Consider the following 18,471-nt stretch of genomic DNA (forward strand, 5'->3'; position numbering starts at 1 on the left):
AGCAGCTACGGAAGCCGTCGCGTTTGCGCAACCAGGCAGCCAGTGAGCTTCCTGAAAATGGCCAGCTGGGGAAAGTTCACCGCCGTCTTTAGGAATGTGGTCAGGAGTTCTCGGGTTCTAAAGACTTCTACAACATTCCGTGCAATTGGTTCCGGTGTTTTGGGCTCTGTCGTTGGAACCGGGGGTCTCTGTTATTACCTCTATCACCATGCTAACGTCAGGAATTTACCCTTCGCTGTTCTTGCAGAGGAAGAAAAGGTGAGTACATATTCCGTGGAGATTTATTTTGATAGAAAATACTTCACCGCTTTATTCGTTTTCCGGTCTGAAAGACTACCACAAACTGCAAACAAGAAGTAGGTATTACTTTTAAAGAAGACGTAAACACTAAGTTATGTTACCTAGCGCCCTCTAGTGGCGCCTAGAGGGCGTTTAGTACATAGAGTGTAAAAAACCATAAACTTGTTTTCATTTGTAGAGTTTATGGGTAGAATATCAGTCTAAGTTTAAAGTGGAACATGCTTTGGTTAAAGTTTATCTTAAATTTACTCATAGCTAGATGTTCCTGTATCGTTTAGGTAAAAACTGCCTGGTTGGTGCCACAGAGGAGATGTTTAGATCAGTATGACAGAAACCTTCAGATCATTTTGCCCTTTGTACAGTTGCAGGAACCTGCAGCTCCTCAGCTGTCTGCCAGAAAGGTCCGCTTTACCCAGTTTGCCTCAGTGATGTATGATATGGAGCCCTACATGACCCCGAGGGACTTCCTGTTCTCCGTCATGCTGGAACAAGTAGATCGTAAGCTGCACACATTTACTACACACACCCACACACACCTTGTAATATCCCTGCTTCCTAGGTGCTCGCAAACAGCATTTCAAACCACTTAACCTGAGTGACAACAATCCTACCCTATTTGAATTCTTGTCCTGTGTTTGCTTCATTAAATAACATAAAAATTACGTTCAGTTTTTTCCGCAATAAAAAAAATATTTCATCTATTTGAATCTAGATGATTCAAATAGATAATAGATTAATCCTGAAGAGATTAAGTATCTCTTTCAGGATAATTAATCTTTCAAAATTCAGTTTGCTGTTAGCATTTGAAAAACAAACATCATTTATTGAAGAGCAGATGGGATTTCCAAGCCAACATACTTTACACAAACCAAATAAATTAGCTTCATAATCAGTGATCATAAATGTTGTATGTTACCATTGTTCAACTTGGATTCAGAAAAAATAAAATAAAATCATTCCTGCCAGCATAATTCTTATTTTATAGAGTATTATCATGTGTTTTCCAGGGCTGCTATTAACAATTATTTTAGTTATCTACTAAAAAAATTGTTTTATAATTATTCTGCTATCAGAATATCAGAATTTTTTTTTATCCTGAATAAATTTGCCCACTTAACCCTTTTTATACAATATTAGAAATTTGCTAAAAGATGAAAAGCAAATCATAACATTTCTTTTTTTAAATAAGAAAATAAACCTTCGGTGTATCATTTATAGCAAAAGATGCATCGGTAGCGAAAGAAACACTTCTAACATCGACACGTGAAAAGCAATTTTAAATTTTTTTCAATACTCTGTTTGGTCTTTGTTTTGTTCTTAGGAAAGCTCAAAAAGAGAATCTTAACAACTCAGGTATGTTTACAGTTTCACTGTGTGAAAACTCTTCATCCAGAGCACAGTGCCGGGGGTTTTGTGGTGACGGTATCTGTCTCCTCGTGCGCTCTTGGCAGGACGTCGACAAGATGTTGGCGACTGCCTCTAAAGCTCGTCCCGGCAGCGATCTGTTCAGAAAGCTAGGAGACAACGGTGAGCTCTCCGGCCTTCTGCCGCACATCTGAATGTTTCTATGGTGATGTTCACTTTCTTTTTTTTCTGTCTGCTAGTTTCTGTTTAACTAAAGACTGTATTTGTGTGTGCCTTGCAGGTTTAATATCCTACACAGAGTATCTCTTCCTGCTGACCATCCTGACCAGTAAGTTGACTTTGCTGTGTTCATGATCTTGTGGTTTTATTTGAAGCAGGACAGTCTATCAGCAGCTTTGCTTCCATTGACCATATAATTGTGCATATTGGACATAGGGAGATAAATTATCTTAATGAAAATACTCCAGTTAAAAAAATTAAATTTTTTTTTTTTTGCTAAAACAATTTTTACACTTGGATGAGGTGGTTTTCTTGACTGTATCAAAATGATTTTACAGTATTTTTACAAACTTGCTAATGAAACAATTTTTTCATCAGATGAAACATTAAAGGGTTAGTAGAGGAACGATGATGTATTGACTTCCTGATGACAGTTTTATGAAGAATAAGAGTTTTTAAAGAGACAGCGGGACAATTTCAAAGCATTAAATTACAAAGTCAAATTTCTTTAAAGTCATATTTGATATCTGTAGCAATTTTATAACTGAAGATAATCAAACAATGTCAATTTTCATTAAAAAAAAAACTTGAAAATTGAAAAAAACTCAGGAATTTTGAGATCAATCTCAGAAATTTTCTAGAAAGAAATTTGGAAATGTCTGCATTTCAAAAATCCAAAGGTTTTTTTTTTCTAGAAAATTTATCTCAAAATTTCCAAGTTCTCTCCAGCAAATTTTTTTGACTTTTCATACTGTGAAATTTCCAGTTTTTTTTCTAGAAAATTTCTGAGTATTATTAAATTTGTATTTTTCTGGCAAATTTTTGACTTCCGGAGCTTAGAAAGGTCCTTGTTTTTTCATGAAAACGTCTGGGGGGTTTTTCTTCAGAGGAAATTTACTCCTCTCTATTTTCTATCCAGTTTTGCCAATATGCTGTCGTCGGTAATGAATTCCTGAATGAGATGATTGTCTCTCTTGCAGAGCCACGGACCGGGTTTGATATAGCTTTCCAAATGCTGGATGTGGACGGCAATGAGCAAGTGGACAAAAAAGAGTTTCTTACGGTAAGACTTTGCTTGGAAAAAAAGTAAGACTTCTTTTTTAGATGGCCAACTCTGTAATTACTTTAAGTAACAATATCAGTATTTCAAATGTGTGTTCACTCAAATGTGAAAATATTGCCACTTTAATGCTGCCGAGAGCTCTACTGATGTTGCCGCAGCTGTAAGTATGAACCAGGCTCCACGCGAAGGTGAGGGAGAGCTGCATTCCAGTCGCTCAACTGTTCTTCATCTGCCTTGCGCTTGTCTTTTCGGTTTTATCCGTCTGTTTGAAGCCACCTGACTTGTTTTTGGTTCCAAGCAGACTTCTCCTGTCTGCCGCTTAGCTTAGACCTCGGCTACCTTTTGTCTCATGCGAAGGCATGTTGGCCTGTGTTGCAACTTGTGTTTCATGTTCCAACGTGGCGCAGAAAGAGCAAAACATCCAGCAAGTAGCAGCAGTGCATGGATTTTGACGTTGGTCTCCTTTGACCACTACTTTTTGCTTTTGCTTTGACTTTTTTTTTTTTTTAAAGTTAAAGCAACCACAGTGAATCTGTGTTTTGTTGATTCTGAAAGTGAAAAGAAGGACGTAGAACTCATATTAGCTCCCAGAGGAGAGGGCGAAATATAGTGCCCCACAAAAGTATTCACATTCCATGAACTTTTTCACAATGTGTGTCCAAACGACTATAAGTTTGAACTTGTTTTAGTTTTTTGTTGTTTTTTTTGTGATAGATGGAACACAACAGCTTGACCATGTAATTGCGCAAATTGGAATTAGAAAATAAATTTGCTCAATAGAAACACGCTCATTTAAAGAAAAAAAAAACTCAAGCTTTTCAAAAAGTGTTTTCTGAAGTGGAAGAAAAACGATGCATGGTTTTCAACATAAAGATCTGAAGGAGGGAAATTTTGTTTAGAAACTTCATAATCCATTCTAGTTCTGGTTCTGTGTGTGGTTTTTATTTGCTTTTTATTTATTGTTTTTGGCTTGTTGTTTGGATATTCCATAATTTCCAGGCCCAGTGTTAAGTGTTCCTAAATAAAGTAACTTATATTGGTATTTGAGAGAACCAACTTGTATTATTATGCCAGTATAATAATACTAGCATTATAACACATTGACATTGGGTACTGTGTGGCAAAAATGTTAAAAGTCCAAAGGGTGTGAATACTTTTGCGAGAAAAAGTCTTGCTAGAAAGATTTAGCAAATATAAAATTCTGTGTTCAGTGAATGTTGGTAATGAGCTGTATGAAATGTGTGTGTGTGTGTGTGAGTGTGTGTGAACACATGAAGTTTCTATAGTTTCAAGTTCATGACAAAATTGAATTGAAGGAATGAAAAGACAATGTTTTCATTTTCTGCCGAAGCTCAAGAAGATCATCAGCAAGAGTAAACTGAAACCTCCCAAGGACGTGGCAGAGGTGTGTGTGCACATCTTATTTGTTTTTCTCATGCATCGTCATCAGTTTCTATAGTAACAGGACAATTCATGGATGATTCCAGAAATCGGCAGAGGAAGGGGCGGCGGTAAACACGTCACTTCAGGCGTACTTCTTTGGAAAGAGAGGAGACAACAAGCTGAAGTACCAGGAGTTCCGCAGGTAGGAGAAGCCGTCATGGTTCTGTTTCTGCCAGGATCTCGTCAAGTCGCCTAACATTTTGGATGGAGATAGTAATGGCACAAAGTTCCTTGCAATTATTTCTAAAGTTGCCCCACAAAGTAAGTGATCTTGATTTCAAAAACTCACAAAACAACGGCAAAGTCCCAGAGGGACAGATTCTTGAATACATAAATATCATTAGAAAATTGTTTTATGTTCTGATATGTTAAAACATCAATCTGAAAGATTCCTGGGTTTTGGTTGTTTTGTTTTTTTTCCACTATCACCAGCTGTGTTTCCCTCACAAATGTGTGCAAAACTTTGTCGATATTCTGCTAATGTGGAAAAAACAAAATTTTTCTAAAAATCCTTAACTTGCATAGCAGAACCCGTTGCATGTTTGGAGCTACTGTAGGATTCCCCTCCAGTTGGACCGTGGGGCCTCGGCCCGTTCCAGCTCCTGTAAACGATCTCTGTTGCTCAGATTCATGGAGGACCTGCAAGCTGAGGTCCAGGAGATGGAGTTCCTGCAGTTCTCCAGAGGCATGGACACCATGAGAAGGGAAGACTTCGCCGAGTGGCTGCTGCACTACACCAACGAAGAAGACAACGAAATCTACTGGGAGAACATGAGGAAGAAGATCCCTGCTGGTCAGGTACGGAAACTTCGTCCTCCATCAGGACGAGACTCGCGTGGATCAACAGTCAACAGGCGCGTTTCCCTTCCAGAGCATCACATTCGAGGAGTTCAAAGCCTTCTGCCTGTTCACCAACAACCTGGAGGACTTCGCCTTCTCAATGAAGATGGTCACCGAGGCCAACCGTCCTGTGGGGATCGGTAAGGCCTCGCCGTTGGGTTGAAATGGGCAGATACGGTTCATCCAGCACATGAGAGCGTCCTCCCTGTTCTTTTGATACAGCCCAGTTTAAGCGAGCCGTGAAGATCGCCACGGGCCATGAGCTGTCAGAGAACGTTCTGGACACGGTGTTCAAACTCTTCGACTTGGACGGAGACGACTGCCTGAGTCACAAGGAGTTCATGGGAGTAATGACGGACAGAGTGCTGCGGGGCCTGAAGGTGAGCTTCCACTTTCGTTTTCTTTTTTTTTTATACGAAGTAGCTTTTTTTTTTTTTTTTACCCCTCCAGGGGGTCTTTTGTGGGCTCTAGTGTCCCTTATATGACAGTAGGCTGACAGGAAACGGGGAAGGAGAGGGGAGAAGACATGCGGCAAATGTCGTCGGGTCCGGGAGTCGAACCCACGACGGCCGCGTCGAGGACTGAAGGCCTCCAAATATGGGTCGCGCTAACCCCTACGCCACCACGGCACGCCCACGAAGTAGCTTTTTATTGGCAGTTCTGATTAGTGCGGTTTTCTGGCAGATCAACCAAACTTTAAAAAGCTTCACTTTTTTTGTCTGTAAAAGTCGCTAAGTTAGCACCAGTGGGTTGACTATTGTTAATCGCATTTTCAAATCCTGCCAAGATTATTCCACCAGAATACAGCTACGTAACGATCAAGCGCTTCAATTTTTATCCTCTCTCTTCGTTTATAAGGAATTGATACAAACTTGTTAGTTCTCTGCCAGTGGTAGCATTTTGCATCTTGCACAGTAATATCACCACGGCTCTACTTTCTACTGAGTCGGTTGGTTGCACTTGTTTTTATTTAGGGATATGACAGGTTACAGGACTGTAACATCCCACACTTTTCAGATCCCCCCCCCCATCACTTCACATCTATACACTATTTTGTGTGGGTCTGTCACCCACCAAAATGAGGCATTTCATGATATTTGAGTTTACTGGTGACGTTTGATGTTTTACTATTTTTGCTTTTGGATATTTGTGAAGTTTCTTGCTGTAAGAGGAATTACAAAAAGGACTTTGACTGAAATGATCCAAATGTGAAAATGTGCCATAATCCAAATCAAATGTTTTTGTGTGTGTGCAACTTTTATGGTTTAAATGGTATTGGATTTTTATTCCAGGATATATCAGAATTACAATTAAAAATAAGTGGTTGAAAGGCGACACATTCAGCTTCACCTCCTCCCTCTGTCTCCTGACTGCAGGTGCAGCAACAGACTGGCATCTCTGGCTACTGGAAGTGTGTGAAGAGAGAGACCCTGAAAGGGGCCAAGGAGGCCCTGGGAGACATCAGCTGCCCCATCTGACATGTTCACACGTCCACCACGGCATATAGTTATGTTTTATATTATTAAACAAATGGTGTGAGTGAGATTCTACATCTATGCACATAAAAATATAGGATAATACCACTGCCTTATCTGAAATCTGTGGAGCTCATTTCTGTCATGAAAGAGAAAAATCAAAGCCCAAGAATAAAAGAAAATGACAGGAAGTCATAGTTTTGACTTTCAAATTCATAATTATGAGAATCAAGAGTCATAATTTTGAGATATATAAACAATTCTGAAATATAAAGTCATAATTATGAGATACTTTAGAGAAACAGCATGACTATCGATCTTATAATTTGAGCTTTGACTAATAATGAAGTTGAAAGTCAAAATTCTGACTTCACTTGACTTCCTGTTGGGCTTTTATATTTCTTTCATGGCAGGAATGAGCTTCTGTAGAAAAACGCATTCACACTCCAGCTAAAGTGTGGGGCTTTGTCATTTACAAGTATTTCACATAGGAACTAGCTGATCATTTTTGCATTCAGGATACATATATATATGTTGGTACTTAATCAGGTTTAAAGTTTCCAATCCCTTTGTTTTCCTTGTAAGTCAATGTGTTAAACTCGGCTGAAACGTCTGTATTTGAAATGAGTGCATGTTTACAGTGCCATCAGGAGCTTTTTAATGTTTGGTGTGGGGATTTTCGTGTTTCTTGTCGACATTTAAATAAAGTTTCCCCAGAAATCCATTTGGAGTCTTAATCCTTTGAAATCAGCAGCAAAGGAGTAAAGCAGATGTGACTATTTAGTCCTTTATTGTAGAATTGACCTGTTCAGATCACATAAGTGTGGGTTAACCATTCGATGTGATGCTAATTATCTTACCATACATAGAATTCAAAAAGTAAATAGACAAAACAAGCATACATCTGTGATAGATGGACTAATTAGTGACTGATGCCAAAGGTTATCAGTGAATACAGCATACACAGCTACAATAAAATTACACTGAGCATGAAGCCATCTTTGGTCTTCTTATCACTATAAACAAATACATAGAAATTTGTATTGTATCAAAAATAGAAATTACATAGCCATATTGAAAGGAAGTTCACATTTGAAACATACAACAGAAGAATACCTACGAGACATAATGTGGGATTACATTTTTTATTTTTTTTTGCACTCCTTGGCTTTAAGGACCAAATGGGGTTTTGTGTTCAAAACATTCGATTTTTTTTCTTCCTTTTTTCTCTCTAAAGAAGTGCATTACTTTAGCCAAGTTATCAATCAATAACGCTGTCCTGCATCGGTTTAATACACAATGCAATATTTAGAACAAACCAAGAAGGGAAAAAAACAAACAAAAATAAAAACAGATTGTCAGACAAACGTGTGCTTTCTGTCCTGGGCCGTTTGAGCCACTTGGAGCGAGGAAGAACGGCTGATCTGAGCCTCTGCCTCTTCCTCTTCCTCACTGGTGACTTTTCTTGTCTTTACTAACTGATCCTGGTTTAGTTTGTCCTCCTGGAGCTTCGGACTTACTCTGCTTATGGAGGCACGCTTGATGAAATGCAGCCGAAGTGGACCTCTGCTTGAGATAAAAAGGGAAGTGCTTTCGAAGTGTTTGATCCCCTGGAGAGAAAGGAACAACAGATGGAAAACTTAATATGGAACACAACCCAAAACAGGCTATTTAGTTTCACACAGGATGATTTCAGTAGAGGCAGGGTTATCCATGCTACTATTATACAAATACTTCATTTCACTATGAATTCCTGGCAGCCATTCTTATGATAAAACAAAGACAAATGAAAGCCGACAGAGACAACGGAAGAAGAAAGGTTATAGACAGACAAAGAATTGAAGGACAAATTAGTTTTTATGATTTTGGTTTTCAACGTGGGGCACTCTGTATTGTCCGAATGTCAAGGTGAGGCCCAACAGACTTACTTACACAAGCGGAGTATTACAACCTTTGCCATGATCCTCCACTTGATGCATAAATATAAAACTTTGAAATGGTGGAAGTGGGAAGGTTTAGATTGGAGGAGAGAAACAAGAGTAAATAAAACAAAAGTCAACAAGTCTACCTCTAAACCTGCAAAAAGAGAAAAATAAAAAAAACAAAACAAAAGAGAAACCACAACATCTAACTAATAATTTGGTTTTTATTATGTATGCACAACATAAAAGCACGAACATCGATATCAGCCAATATTAGATATTTTTTGACATATTGGTATCAGTCAGATAAGTAAAACTGAGCTGAAATTGACAGCTGATATTTCCATATTGTTGCAGTTTGTTTCTTTAGGGTGAGTGGATAATGTGACTGACAATAATGCAGGATTGTGGGTAGCTTAACCGATCCAGTGAAGTCAGCATTGTGTTTTTCCCCACAACCCAAGTTGTCAAAAGGTTAGTGAAATATACATAAAATATTGGTAAATATCGGTTTGCGGCCATAATAGCAACATTAAATATCAATATTGGCCCAAATTGTTATATCGTTGCATCATTACTTTCTATCATTAAATCACTGTTTTGTTTCTGACTTTGAAGATTTGAATGCCAGATGTAGAAGTGCTTTATAAATCTAATGTACCTTTATCAATCAATAACAGACAAAGGTATTGATAGAACATTTAGATGATTGGACAAGAAACATCAGTAAATTAAAATGAACTCAATTTACATTCTGATTAATATTTTTTTTAGGGAAATTGTTTACAGACACTTCATAATTCATTTTGTTTATGGTTTTGATTGTGTACTTCTCATTTCTGTTTTATTTATTGATTTTGTGTTTTACTTTGATGTATAAAATATCTTCCAGTTCTTGTGTTACATGTTCTTTGTAGAGTTAAAAGTTATTGGTTTTGTCAGGGCAAATTTGCATTATTATCTCATCAGTATATTTCTTGCAAATTCCTCTCAAAACAATAATATCGCTAATCGCAATAATTACAGGGACAATTTACTGTTCAGCAAAATTTGCTATTGTGGCAGATTTAACCCTAAATAAATGATAAAGTAAAAACTAGTCATGAACCATCTTTATATTTGAATGGATGCATATTTCTCTAAGTATTCAAACAAATCGGTGATAGAATTAAAATTTGTGATGCTTAAAATCAAAACTAAATGCCACTGAAACCTATAAAATCAATCAATTCATTAGTTCAAGCCATTTTCTTTTCTTTTTTATTCCAGAAGTGAAAACTGGCAAAAGAGAATCCCAGATCATTAATTTATTTATATTTATTTCCAGCTAGCCGCTCTGTCTTTAAAGATGGAGTGACTGTTCAGACGCTGTACTGCATGAGGTGCTCAGAAAGCCTTTTTCCATCTGGTCTTTGAATGCACCGCAGCAAAGCTCTACAGGATGTTCTTAATATGGAAGTTTACACAAAGTCAGGAAGAGACGACGGTATTCCTAATATATGGATGTTGTTCAGAAATGAAAAAAAAAATCCAACAAAACAACCAGGAAAGATGGTGCTGAAAGAAAACTAAACAAGCTGCTCAGGTGGCGTTGTCTTCCTAGACAACGCCACCTACTGGAATGTATTTTAATTTTTAAAACTGGAAAATTTTAAAATACTTGGGAGTCTTTTTTTGACAAAATGTTTGTACCATTTATAGGTTCTGATAAATGTTGTTAAAAATTGTCGCTTATCGTTATCACAATGGTACTACAAAATATATTAGACATAAAGAATCATTAGTACCATTTTCAACAACAAACGGAGGTCATTTGTGAAAACTGAGGATATTTTCCCGGTCTTCATTTGTTTCAACTGTGCTGAGCTCTGCTAGTTAGATTAGAGGTATTGTGTGAATTAAATCTTGTAAGGGTTATTTAAGATGTCTGAGTTTGGTATAAATTAAGCTACTAAAATACTAAAATAATTGTACAAAGTCCGTGGACTGGTAGAGGTACCAGGATGTTTGTGTATTGTGTCTTACTGCACCTGGCTTTCTGGATAGAGTTGAAATATTGTTGCAATGTGCAGGTGATACACTACTGAGTACTAGCATGGAGCCCGTTTCTATTCTTTGAGTTTTCTAATGAAAAAAATGATAAAAATAGATTATCAAAAAGCCTTAATTTAAGGAAGAACATAAATATTCTAATTATATAATAGAAATTTGGTCCTTTTCAAATGTACATGTTTTTGTCAAAGAGCAAACGTGAACACTTTTATAATGTTTTCTTTTACATTTAAAAGCAAAAAAAACTATATTTGCAGTTTATATTAGTGTAATTGAAGAGAAAGTGTTTTAATGTGACAAGTTTTTTGTTGTTGTCTTGAATATGAACTGTAGAATAGAAACTGTAGAACTGTAGAGGGTCCACCAGACGCTGGAGCGGTGACTGTGCAACCAAAATATGAACAATTTACAAAGGTTAAACCTTCCTGAATGTGAAAACCTGGAAAACTGAGAATCTCTAGACATGTTTGGTTTGAGACATTAAACATTTTCTTTCAGTTCTTTGAAAATGTGCACGCAGTCTTTGATATTGGCTTTATGGGGATTTTCCCAGGGTGGCCTCAGAAAGGGGCATGGGACCAAAAAACTAGAACATAAAATATATCTAATCTGTCAGTTGTACCCGTAACATGTTTGCTATTACTTGTATACATGTGTAGTGAAGTAAGTTTCCCTTAGTTGCTGTTGATTACTGGGAAAATACATAAAATAATTTTTACTGTGATATAATTTCTTGTATTTTAATTGATTGGAGTGCGGCAGAAAAAGGCGGATGCCCAAGGCGCCATTCCTGCAGATACAACTGCTTGCACATTTATTTTACAAGCCTACAAAGTTAAGCAGTGATTAATTGTGATTAATCACAGCACTAGAATGTGATTAATCTGTTAGGTATGTTATATTTTATTTTTACTTTTTGTCTAAATATCTAAGCCTCCCAGCCCTAACTGGGTTCAACCTCATAACTTAGTGGTTTGAGACCAGACATTGATGCGACACAGGGTTCCCTCTCCATCTTACCATTCACCATGATAGGTCGGAGACGTCGGGAGGTCAGCGGGGGCTCACTCCTCCTTCTTTACCGTCACATCTCCATCTCCAGCCAGGATGGTGGAGATTTCCCCCTGCATGAAGGCCCAAGGCACGTTGGAACCGGCCAGGGGGCAGCGCTCCCCGCTCGGGCAGTACACCTCCCCTCCCTGGCCCTGGCTGCGGATGAACGCTCGGGTGCAGGGGAAGCAGAACTTGTGGTGAGGGACGGAGGGACACTGGACAAAGTGTGTGTCCTCCAGGCGCTCTCTGCAGAGTGTGCAGCAGAGCAGGGTGCCCTGCGTGCTGCTCGTGCTCTCCCCGGTGTTGGCGTTGCCGCTCAGCCCCACCGCGCTCATGCTCTGGCCCATGGATGCCTGGGAAGCCGAGGTGGAGGCGGTGGATGGGCTGCTGCTGGTGGAGCGACCGGCTGCCAAGGAGTGGGCTGCGGACATGCCTGGGCTGTCTCTGGGCATCTGACTGGAGCTCAGGCTGTCTGTGACGCCCATCAGGGCCGAGATGGGCGACGGCTGGCTGTGGAGGCGCGGCGGCCCTTCCTGAGGGGCCGCCATGCCGGGCAGAGGCTCCGTGTAGGCGCTCCGGGGCCAGGACTCCCTGGCTGGGTGGTCAGGTCTCCCGTCACTCTCTCCGTTTTCCGAGCCGGGAGAAGCTTTCCGGCGTCTGGTCGTGCTTTTTGCCGGACCCGGGCGGCCTGTTGCCGCCAACGACAGCACTGGGTCCGGCTGGGGCAGGACCTCTGGGATGGGCGGCTCCTTGAACATCCTCACGCCGTCGTTCAGGAGTTCGGACAGCCCACGCCAGTCCCCTGTACCCTGCCGCTTCTCGTACTCCACGTATCGCAGGCCAGAATTCACAGCTTTGCCTGCATCTTTCGCCGAATCCCGGAACATCTGTCGGACCAGGTCCGGGATCCCTGAGAAGATGATCCCGGAGCCCACAGGATACTCGACGAAGACCTTCAGCTCAAACTCTGGAGTTGTGCTGGCATCAAAAGCCAGGACGCGGCCCTGGAGGTTGTGGTCTTTCCTGAAGCGGACATTGAAGGGGATGGAGTTGCTCAGAGCCACCAGCACGTCTCGCACCGCTTTGGGTCGGTTCGGCCAGCCTTCCACCCGGTTTCTGGCCACTTCGTTCAGTTCGGCCATCACCTCATTGTTCCTCCACACTGCTGGATCTATACCCACAAGGGCAGAAGTGCTGGCGCCCACCCCCAGAGACACCGCCTGCCTTCTGCCACCCTCACCCATGATGGGCCCGGCTGAGACTGCGATGGGTGTGCTGGCAGTTCGGGAGCCCGATAACGGGGCTAAAAGCCCGTGAGGACCCGCCACCAACCCCTGAGCTATCAAGGCGTGAGAGATGGTGCTGTGGAGCCCGGGCACTGCACCGGTCACAACCCGGCGGGTGTTCGGGCTCTGTCGGCTTCCCTCCGATAAAGCCACGTCCTCAGCTCGGTGCAAGCCGTTAGGGAGCCGGGAAGACACCCCATATTCCCCCCTGCCCCTGTCTACGCGCTCACTATGCTGCCGCCCCGTTTCGACGGTCCCCACCGAGCCGGGTTTGCTTTGCTGGGGTCCGGGAGACCTGCCGTCTAACACCCCGTGCGTGCTCTTCAGCTGCCGCGCAGTTTCAATCAGGAGCTCGATCCGGTCCGCGCCGTCGTAGTTGACACATCCCCGGCACACCGCTTCGCTGAATTCCCACAGCATGGCCCACGGCATCTTGGGCAGATCGCAGAGGTAGCACCACTGCCGTCTGGAGGAAGGCTGCGAGGCGGAGGACATGTTGTTTACAGGCCCGACACTAAACTTTCTTCCCTCGGAGGCCTACACGACACAGTCTGCGGTTCTCTGCTAATTCTCAGTCTTCGGACACCGACGGCCACATGCCACGTTTTATGCGACGAAAATACAACGCAAACTAAGCTTGGAAGGCGGTTTTTGGCGACAATACTTAACGTTAGCGACGTCTTCTTTTTCGGTTTGTTCGTGTCGGTCTGTGTGGAAGGAAGTAAAATGTTACTAGACACCGGAAACACCAACGCGCCTAGAGCGCGAAGCATTTTGGGTAGTGGTGTTTTTAGAGCGAAGCCACCTCGTCGCCGAACTCGTTGGTAGAAAAATGGAGAATATTCGCAACACGAAGAGAAAAAACGAACTTTTGTCACTTTAATTTTTACACAATAAAATAATCATTATTATCTACGGGCTCCGGTGGCCAGGACTTGCTATAATTAAGTTGTTCCCACGAAATAAGTCGTGGCCACTATATAATTACTAAAAAATAAAATGAAATAACAAATACAAAAGCAATTACTATTGACTAAACGGATGCGCAATGTCATATATATATATATATATATATATATATATATATATATATATATATCAGTGACAGTTTAAAAGCCCACTGACGCTTTCTGGAGTCAGGTTGCGCGCATCCTTGTGTTAAATAAAAAAATCCATCAGACAAGCCCGCTCTGAATATAAAACGAAACTGTGACATCACAATGTGGCATCACAATATAACTCCAAAGGCAGAATTCTGACATCACCAGCTATATAAGCTCGTCACATCGATCTACTTTCATCACAGCCGTTTAGCAGCCGTTGTTGATATATTTCTCTTGAGAATTTATCTAGCAGTACACAGTAAGATTTTCAACTTTGTTTGGTGCACATTTCTTTTGCAGATTTACATCAAACTTGACGTGAAATCTTTACTAAGTTTCTACATAAGTGATTTTAGCTTACAACCTAAAACAAGCAAAGTTTACAATGCAGTCCAACCAGCCTACAGTCGAAGAGGTTACATCCGACAACATTGTCGAGAAGGAAATAGAGCCACCCAAGACACCCAAACGCAAAAAGAAGAAGGTGTCATTTGCAGTCTGGTGGGAGCTGCACGCAACTGAGGAGCAAAAAATGTCTGCTGAAAATATCGAACAGCAGGACGCCTCACTGGCAATCGAAAATGAATCGATCGCCAAAGGACTGGAGACAGTGGATCAAAAAGGGGACAGCCAGCCACCTGAGATTGAGTACAATGAGAAGAACCAGGTACCATTTAAAACCTGGTCGGAGGAACACGTCCCCATTGACCAAGAGATTTCTGCAGGAAATAATGAAAAGCAGAACGATTCGCTGATCAGTGAAGAAGAGTCCATTGCTGGAGTGCAGGAGACAATCAACATAGCAGAGAAGGAACAGCCCTCTAAGTCTAAGGAACAGCCAACAAAGACGAGGCGCAAAAAGGTTAAAATGATACCATTTCAAATGTGGTTAGAGAAACATGCCCCTGCTGATGTAAGGATTTCAGATGAAAATACTGGAATGGAAGATGTTTCACTGGATACCAAACAGGAATCGATTTCTGTACAGAAGGAGACACCAGAGAAGGAACAGCCCTTTAAGTCTGGTGCTGAAAATGTTAAAAAGCAGGACACTTTTCTGCTTGAAGAAGAAGGTGATCAGGAAGATTCCTTAGAGAAGGAGATTTGCAAAGAGGAACCTGCAATTTCTACAACAGAACTGGTCACTGAAAAGAAATCCATCTCCACATCACAGGAGAACGTGGATCAAAAAGGGGACAGCCAGCCACCTGAGATTGAGTCCAATGAGAAGAACCAGGTACCATTTAAAACCTGGTCGGAGGAACACGTCCCCATTGACCAAGAGATTTCTGCAGGAAATATTGAAAAGCAGAACGATTCACTGATCAGTGAAGAAGAGTCCATTGCTGGAGTGCAGGAGACAATCAACATAGCAGAGAAGGAACAGCCCTCTAAGTCTAAGGAACAGCCACCAAAGACGAGGCGCAAAAAGAATAAAATGATACCACTTCAAATCTGGTTAGAGAAACATGCCCCTGCTGATCTTAGGATTTCAGATGAAAGTAGTGGAATGGAAGATGTTTCACTGGATACCAAACAGGAATCAATTTCTGTACTGAAGGAGACACCAGAGAAGGAACAGCCCTTTAAGTCTGGTGCTGAAAATGTTAAAAAGCAGGACACTTTTCTGCTTGAAGAAGAAGGTGATCAGGAAGATTCCTTAGAGAAGGAGATTTGCAAAGAGGAACCTGCAATTTCTACAACAGAACTGGTCACTGAAAAGAAATCCATCTCCACATCACAGGAGAAAGTGGATCAAAAAGGGGACAGCCAGCCACCTGAGATTGAGTCCAATGAGAAGAACCAGGTACCATTTAAATCCGGGTCGGAGGAACACTTCCCCATTGAAGAAGAGATTTCTGCAGGAAATATTGAAAAGCAGAACTATTCACTGATCAGTGAAGAAGAGTCCATTGCTGGAGTGCAGGAGACAATCAACATAGCAGAGAAGGAACAGCCCTCTAAGTCTAAGGAACAGCCACCAAAGACGAGGAGCAAAAAGAATAAAATGATACCATTTCAAATCTGGTTAGAGAAACATGCCCCTGCTGATCTTAGGATTTCAGATGAAAGTAGTGGAATGGAAGATGTTTCACTGGATACCAAACAGGAATCAATTTCTGTACTGAAGGAGACACCAGAGAAGGAACAGCCCTTTAAGTCTGGTGCTGAAAATGTTAAAAAGCAGGACACTTTTCTGCTTGAAGAAGAAGGTGATCAGGAAGATACCTTAGAGAAGGAGATTTGCAAAGAGGAACCTGCAATTTCTACAACAGAACTGGTCACTGAAAAGAAATCCATCTCCACATCACAGGAGAAAGTGGATCAAAAAGGGGACAGCCAGCCACCTGAGATTGAGTCCAATGAGAAGAACCAGGTACCATTTAAATCCGGGTCGGAGGAACACTTCCCCATTGAAGAAGAGATTTCTGCAGGAAATATTGAAAAGCAGAACTATTCACTGATCAGTGAAGAAGAGTCCATTGCTGGAGTGCAGGAGACAATCAACATAGCAGAGAAGGAACAGCCCTCTAAGTCTAAGGAACAGCCACCAAAGACGAGGAGCAAAAAGAATAAAATGATACCATTTCAAATCTGGTTAGAGAAACATGCCCCTGCTGATCTTAGGATTTCAGATGAAATTAGTGGAATGGAAGATGTTACTCAGGTTACCAAACAGGAATCAATTTCTGTACTGAAGGAGACACCAGAGAAGGAACAGCCCTTTAAGTCTGGTGCTGAAAATGTTAAAAAGCAGGACACTTTTCTGCTTGAAGAAGAAGGTGATCAGGAAGATTCCTTAGAGAAGGAGATTTGCAAAGAGGAACCTGCAAATTCTACAACAGAACTGGTCACTGAAAAGAAATCCATCTCCAGTTCACAGAAGAAAGTGGATCAAAAAGGGGAAAAACAAACAACAAAGACGAAGCGCATCAAGAAGACGCCGCTGTTATGGAAATCTTTCCCAGAGTCAGATGCTTGCATAGATCTTACATTTTTTTCTGAAAACAGTGACATCAATAATGGTCCTCTGCCGGAGAAACAAAATTATCAGGCAGCTTTGCCCGTCAGCGGAAAGAAGACGATTTGGAAAATGCTCCCCAACTCAGAACCTCGCATAGATATAAGTTTTATTGCTGAGAATATTGAAACTCAAAATGTTTCAGTGCCGGAACAAGAACGTGATGAGGCAGCTTCCTTGGCAAAGGAAAGTTTTTCCAACAACAATGTGATTTCCACAACACAGCTATCCACCAGAAAGGATGAAAAAGGGGAGAAATGTACATCTACGGGTAAGCCCAAGGACAACAAGACAGAGAACTTAACTAAGGTTCCTGATAATCACACAGCAGAAAATGTTGAAGAAGAGAGTTTAACTGAAATTCAGAATTTGCCCCAATCTTCTGAAAAGACAAAAAGTCAAGCAAAGTGTACGTGTCTTGCCAAGTCTAAGGAGTCTGAATTAGAATATATCGAAGTACAGAAATATTTAATGCAACAGCTTGATGAAATGTTCAATATAAATCAGAAACTAAATGCTAAACTTAAACAGCAGAAAGATCTGATGAGGAAAGGACTCGCAGAGAAAAGACAAAGAAAGAATTCCATGGTTTCTGTGCAAATTCAGACAGATTCACAAGATAGCCCAAAGCAGAAAACAGTGAGTTATCAATCTGCTTCAATACAAACTGAGATGGATATACAGGAAACCAGCTTTCCATTAAAACCAGTCCGTCAAACGACTTCAACGCAAACTGAGATGGATGGCCTGGAAACCAGATGTCAGTTGAAACCAGTTTATCAATCGATATCAACACAAACTGAGTTCTTTTTACTGCAAAGACAACAGCCCTCTGAAACAAAACTGAATGGGCATCAGGATCCGCAGATCAAGTTATTGAAGAGATCTATAGGGAAGAACAGGACAGAGTCGACAATGAAAGCTGCCTCTGAACTGGAGACACTCAGTAATGAAAAGGTTTCTGGAGAAAAGAGTGAACAAGACATTTCAGTACCAGAAGTATTTGGGGATCAGGCAAATGAAACAGTCATCGCTAAACCACAGCAGGAGATCGAAGAAGAAACGGTCTCCACAACACAACTAAATGGAGACCATCAAGATGAGAAAAAGCAATTGAAAACATCTAAACGTAAAAACAAGAGAAAGGCAACAATGAGAGCTGCCTGTGAACTGGAAAACTTGAATAATGAACAAGTTTCTGGAAAATTCATTGAACAAGAACTTTCAGTACCGGAAACAGTAGGGGATCAGAAAGCCTCTGTCAAAAACGAGATTCATACAAAAGAAACAGTCATCAGTAACGTACAAAAGATCACTGAAGAAGAAAC

The 18,471-nt window shown here is 41.0% G+C and overlaps 2 protein-coding genes across 2 annotated transcripts; one reads left to right on the forward strand and one right to left on the reverse strand.

Moving 5' to 3' along the window:
• micu2 (mitochondrial calcium uptake 2) lies at nt 1-7,429 on the forward strand. Its single transcript, XM_005814678.3, has 12 exons — nt 1-258; nt 663-798; nt 1,622-1,653; nt 1,752-1,827; nt 1,946-1,993; nt 2,865-2,947; nt 4,299-4,352; nt 4,435-4,532; nt 5,017-5,188; nt 5,262-5,370; nt 5,453-5,610; nt 6,607-7,429. The coding sequence occupies exons 1-12, from the start codon at nt 58-60 to the stop codon at nt 6,706-6,708; spliced, it is 1,269 nt and encodes a 422-aa protein (XP_005814735.2). The 5' UTR covers nt 1-57; the 3' UTR covers nt 6,709-7,429.
• A 49-nt stretch (nt 7,430-7,478) lies between these two features.
• LOC102220649 (interferon regulatory factor 2-binding protein 1-like) lies at nt 7,479-13,756 on the reverse strand. Its single transcript, XM_014474787.2, has 2 exons — nt 11,700-13,756; nt 7,479-8,315 (listed from the first exon to the last, which is right to left on the reverse strand). The coding sequence occupies exon 1, from the start codon at nt 13,511-13,513 to the stop codon at nt 11,744-11,746; it is 1,770 nt and encodes a 589-aa protein (XP_014330273.1). The 5' UTR covers nt 13,514-13,756; the 3' UTR covers nt 7,479-8,315; nt 11,700-11,743.
• Nucleotides 13,757-18,471: the final 4,715 nt, after the last annotated feature.

This window comes from Xiphophorus maculatus, chromosome 11 (assembly GCF_002775205.1).
Source record: "Xiphophorus maculatus strain JP 163 A chromosome 11, X_maculatus-5.0-male, whole genome shotgun sequence".
Lineage (NCBI taxonomy): Eukaryota > Metazoa > Chordata > Actinopteri > Cyprinodontiformes > Poeciliidae > Xiphophorus > Xiphophorus maculatus.

Excerpts from the sequence above, each read along its gene's own strand:
- LOC102220649 (XM_014474787.2), bottom strand. The coding sequence starts at position 13,513 with ATGTCCTCCGCCTCGCAGCCTTCCTCCAGACGGCAGTGGTGCTACCTC.
- micu2 (XM_005814678.3), top strand. The coding sequence starts at position 58 with ATGGCCAGCTGGGGAAAGTTCACCGCCGTCTTTAGGAATGTGGTCAGG. Across the intron at positions 1,994-2,864 it reads CCTGCTGACCATCCTGACCA|AGCCACGGACCGGGTTTGAT; the intron begins GTAAGTTGACTT and ends TCTCTCTTGCAG. Across the intron at positions 5,611-6,606 it reads GAGTGCTGCGGGGCCTGAAG|GTGCAGCAACAGACTGGCAT; the intron begins GTGAGCTTCCAC and ends TCCTGACTGCAG.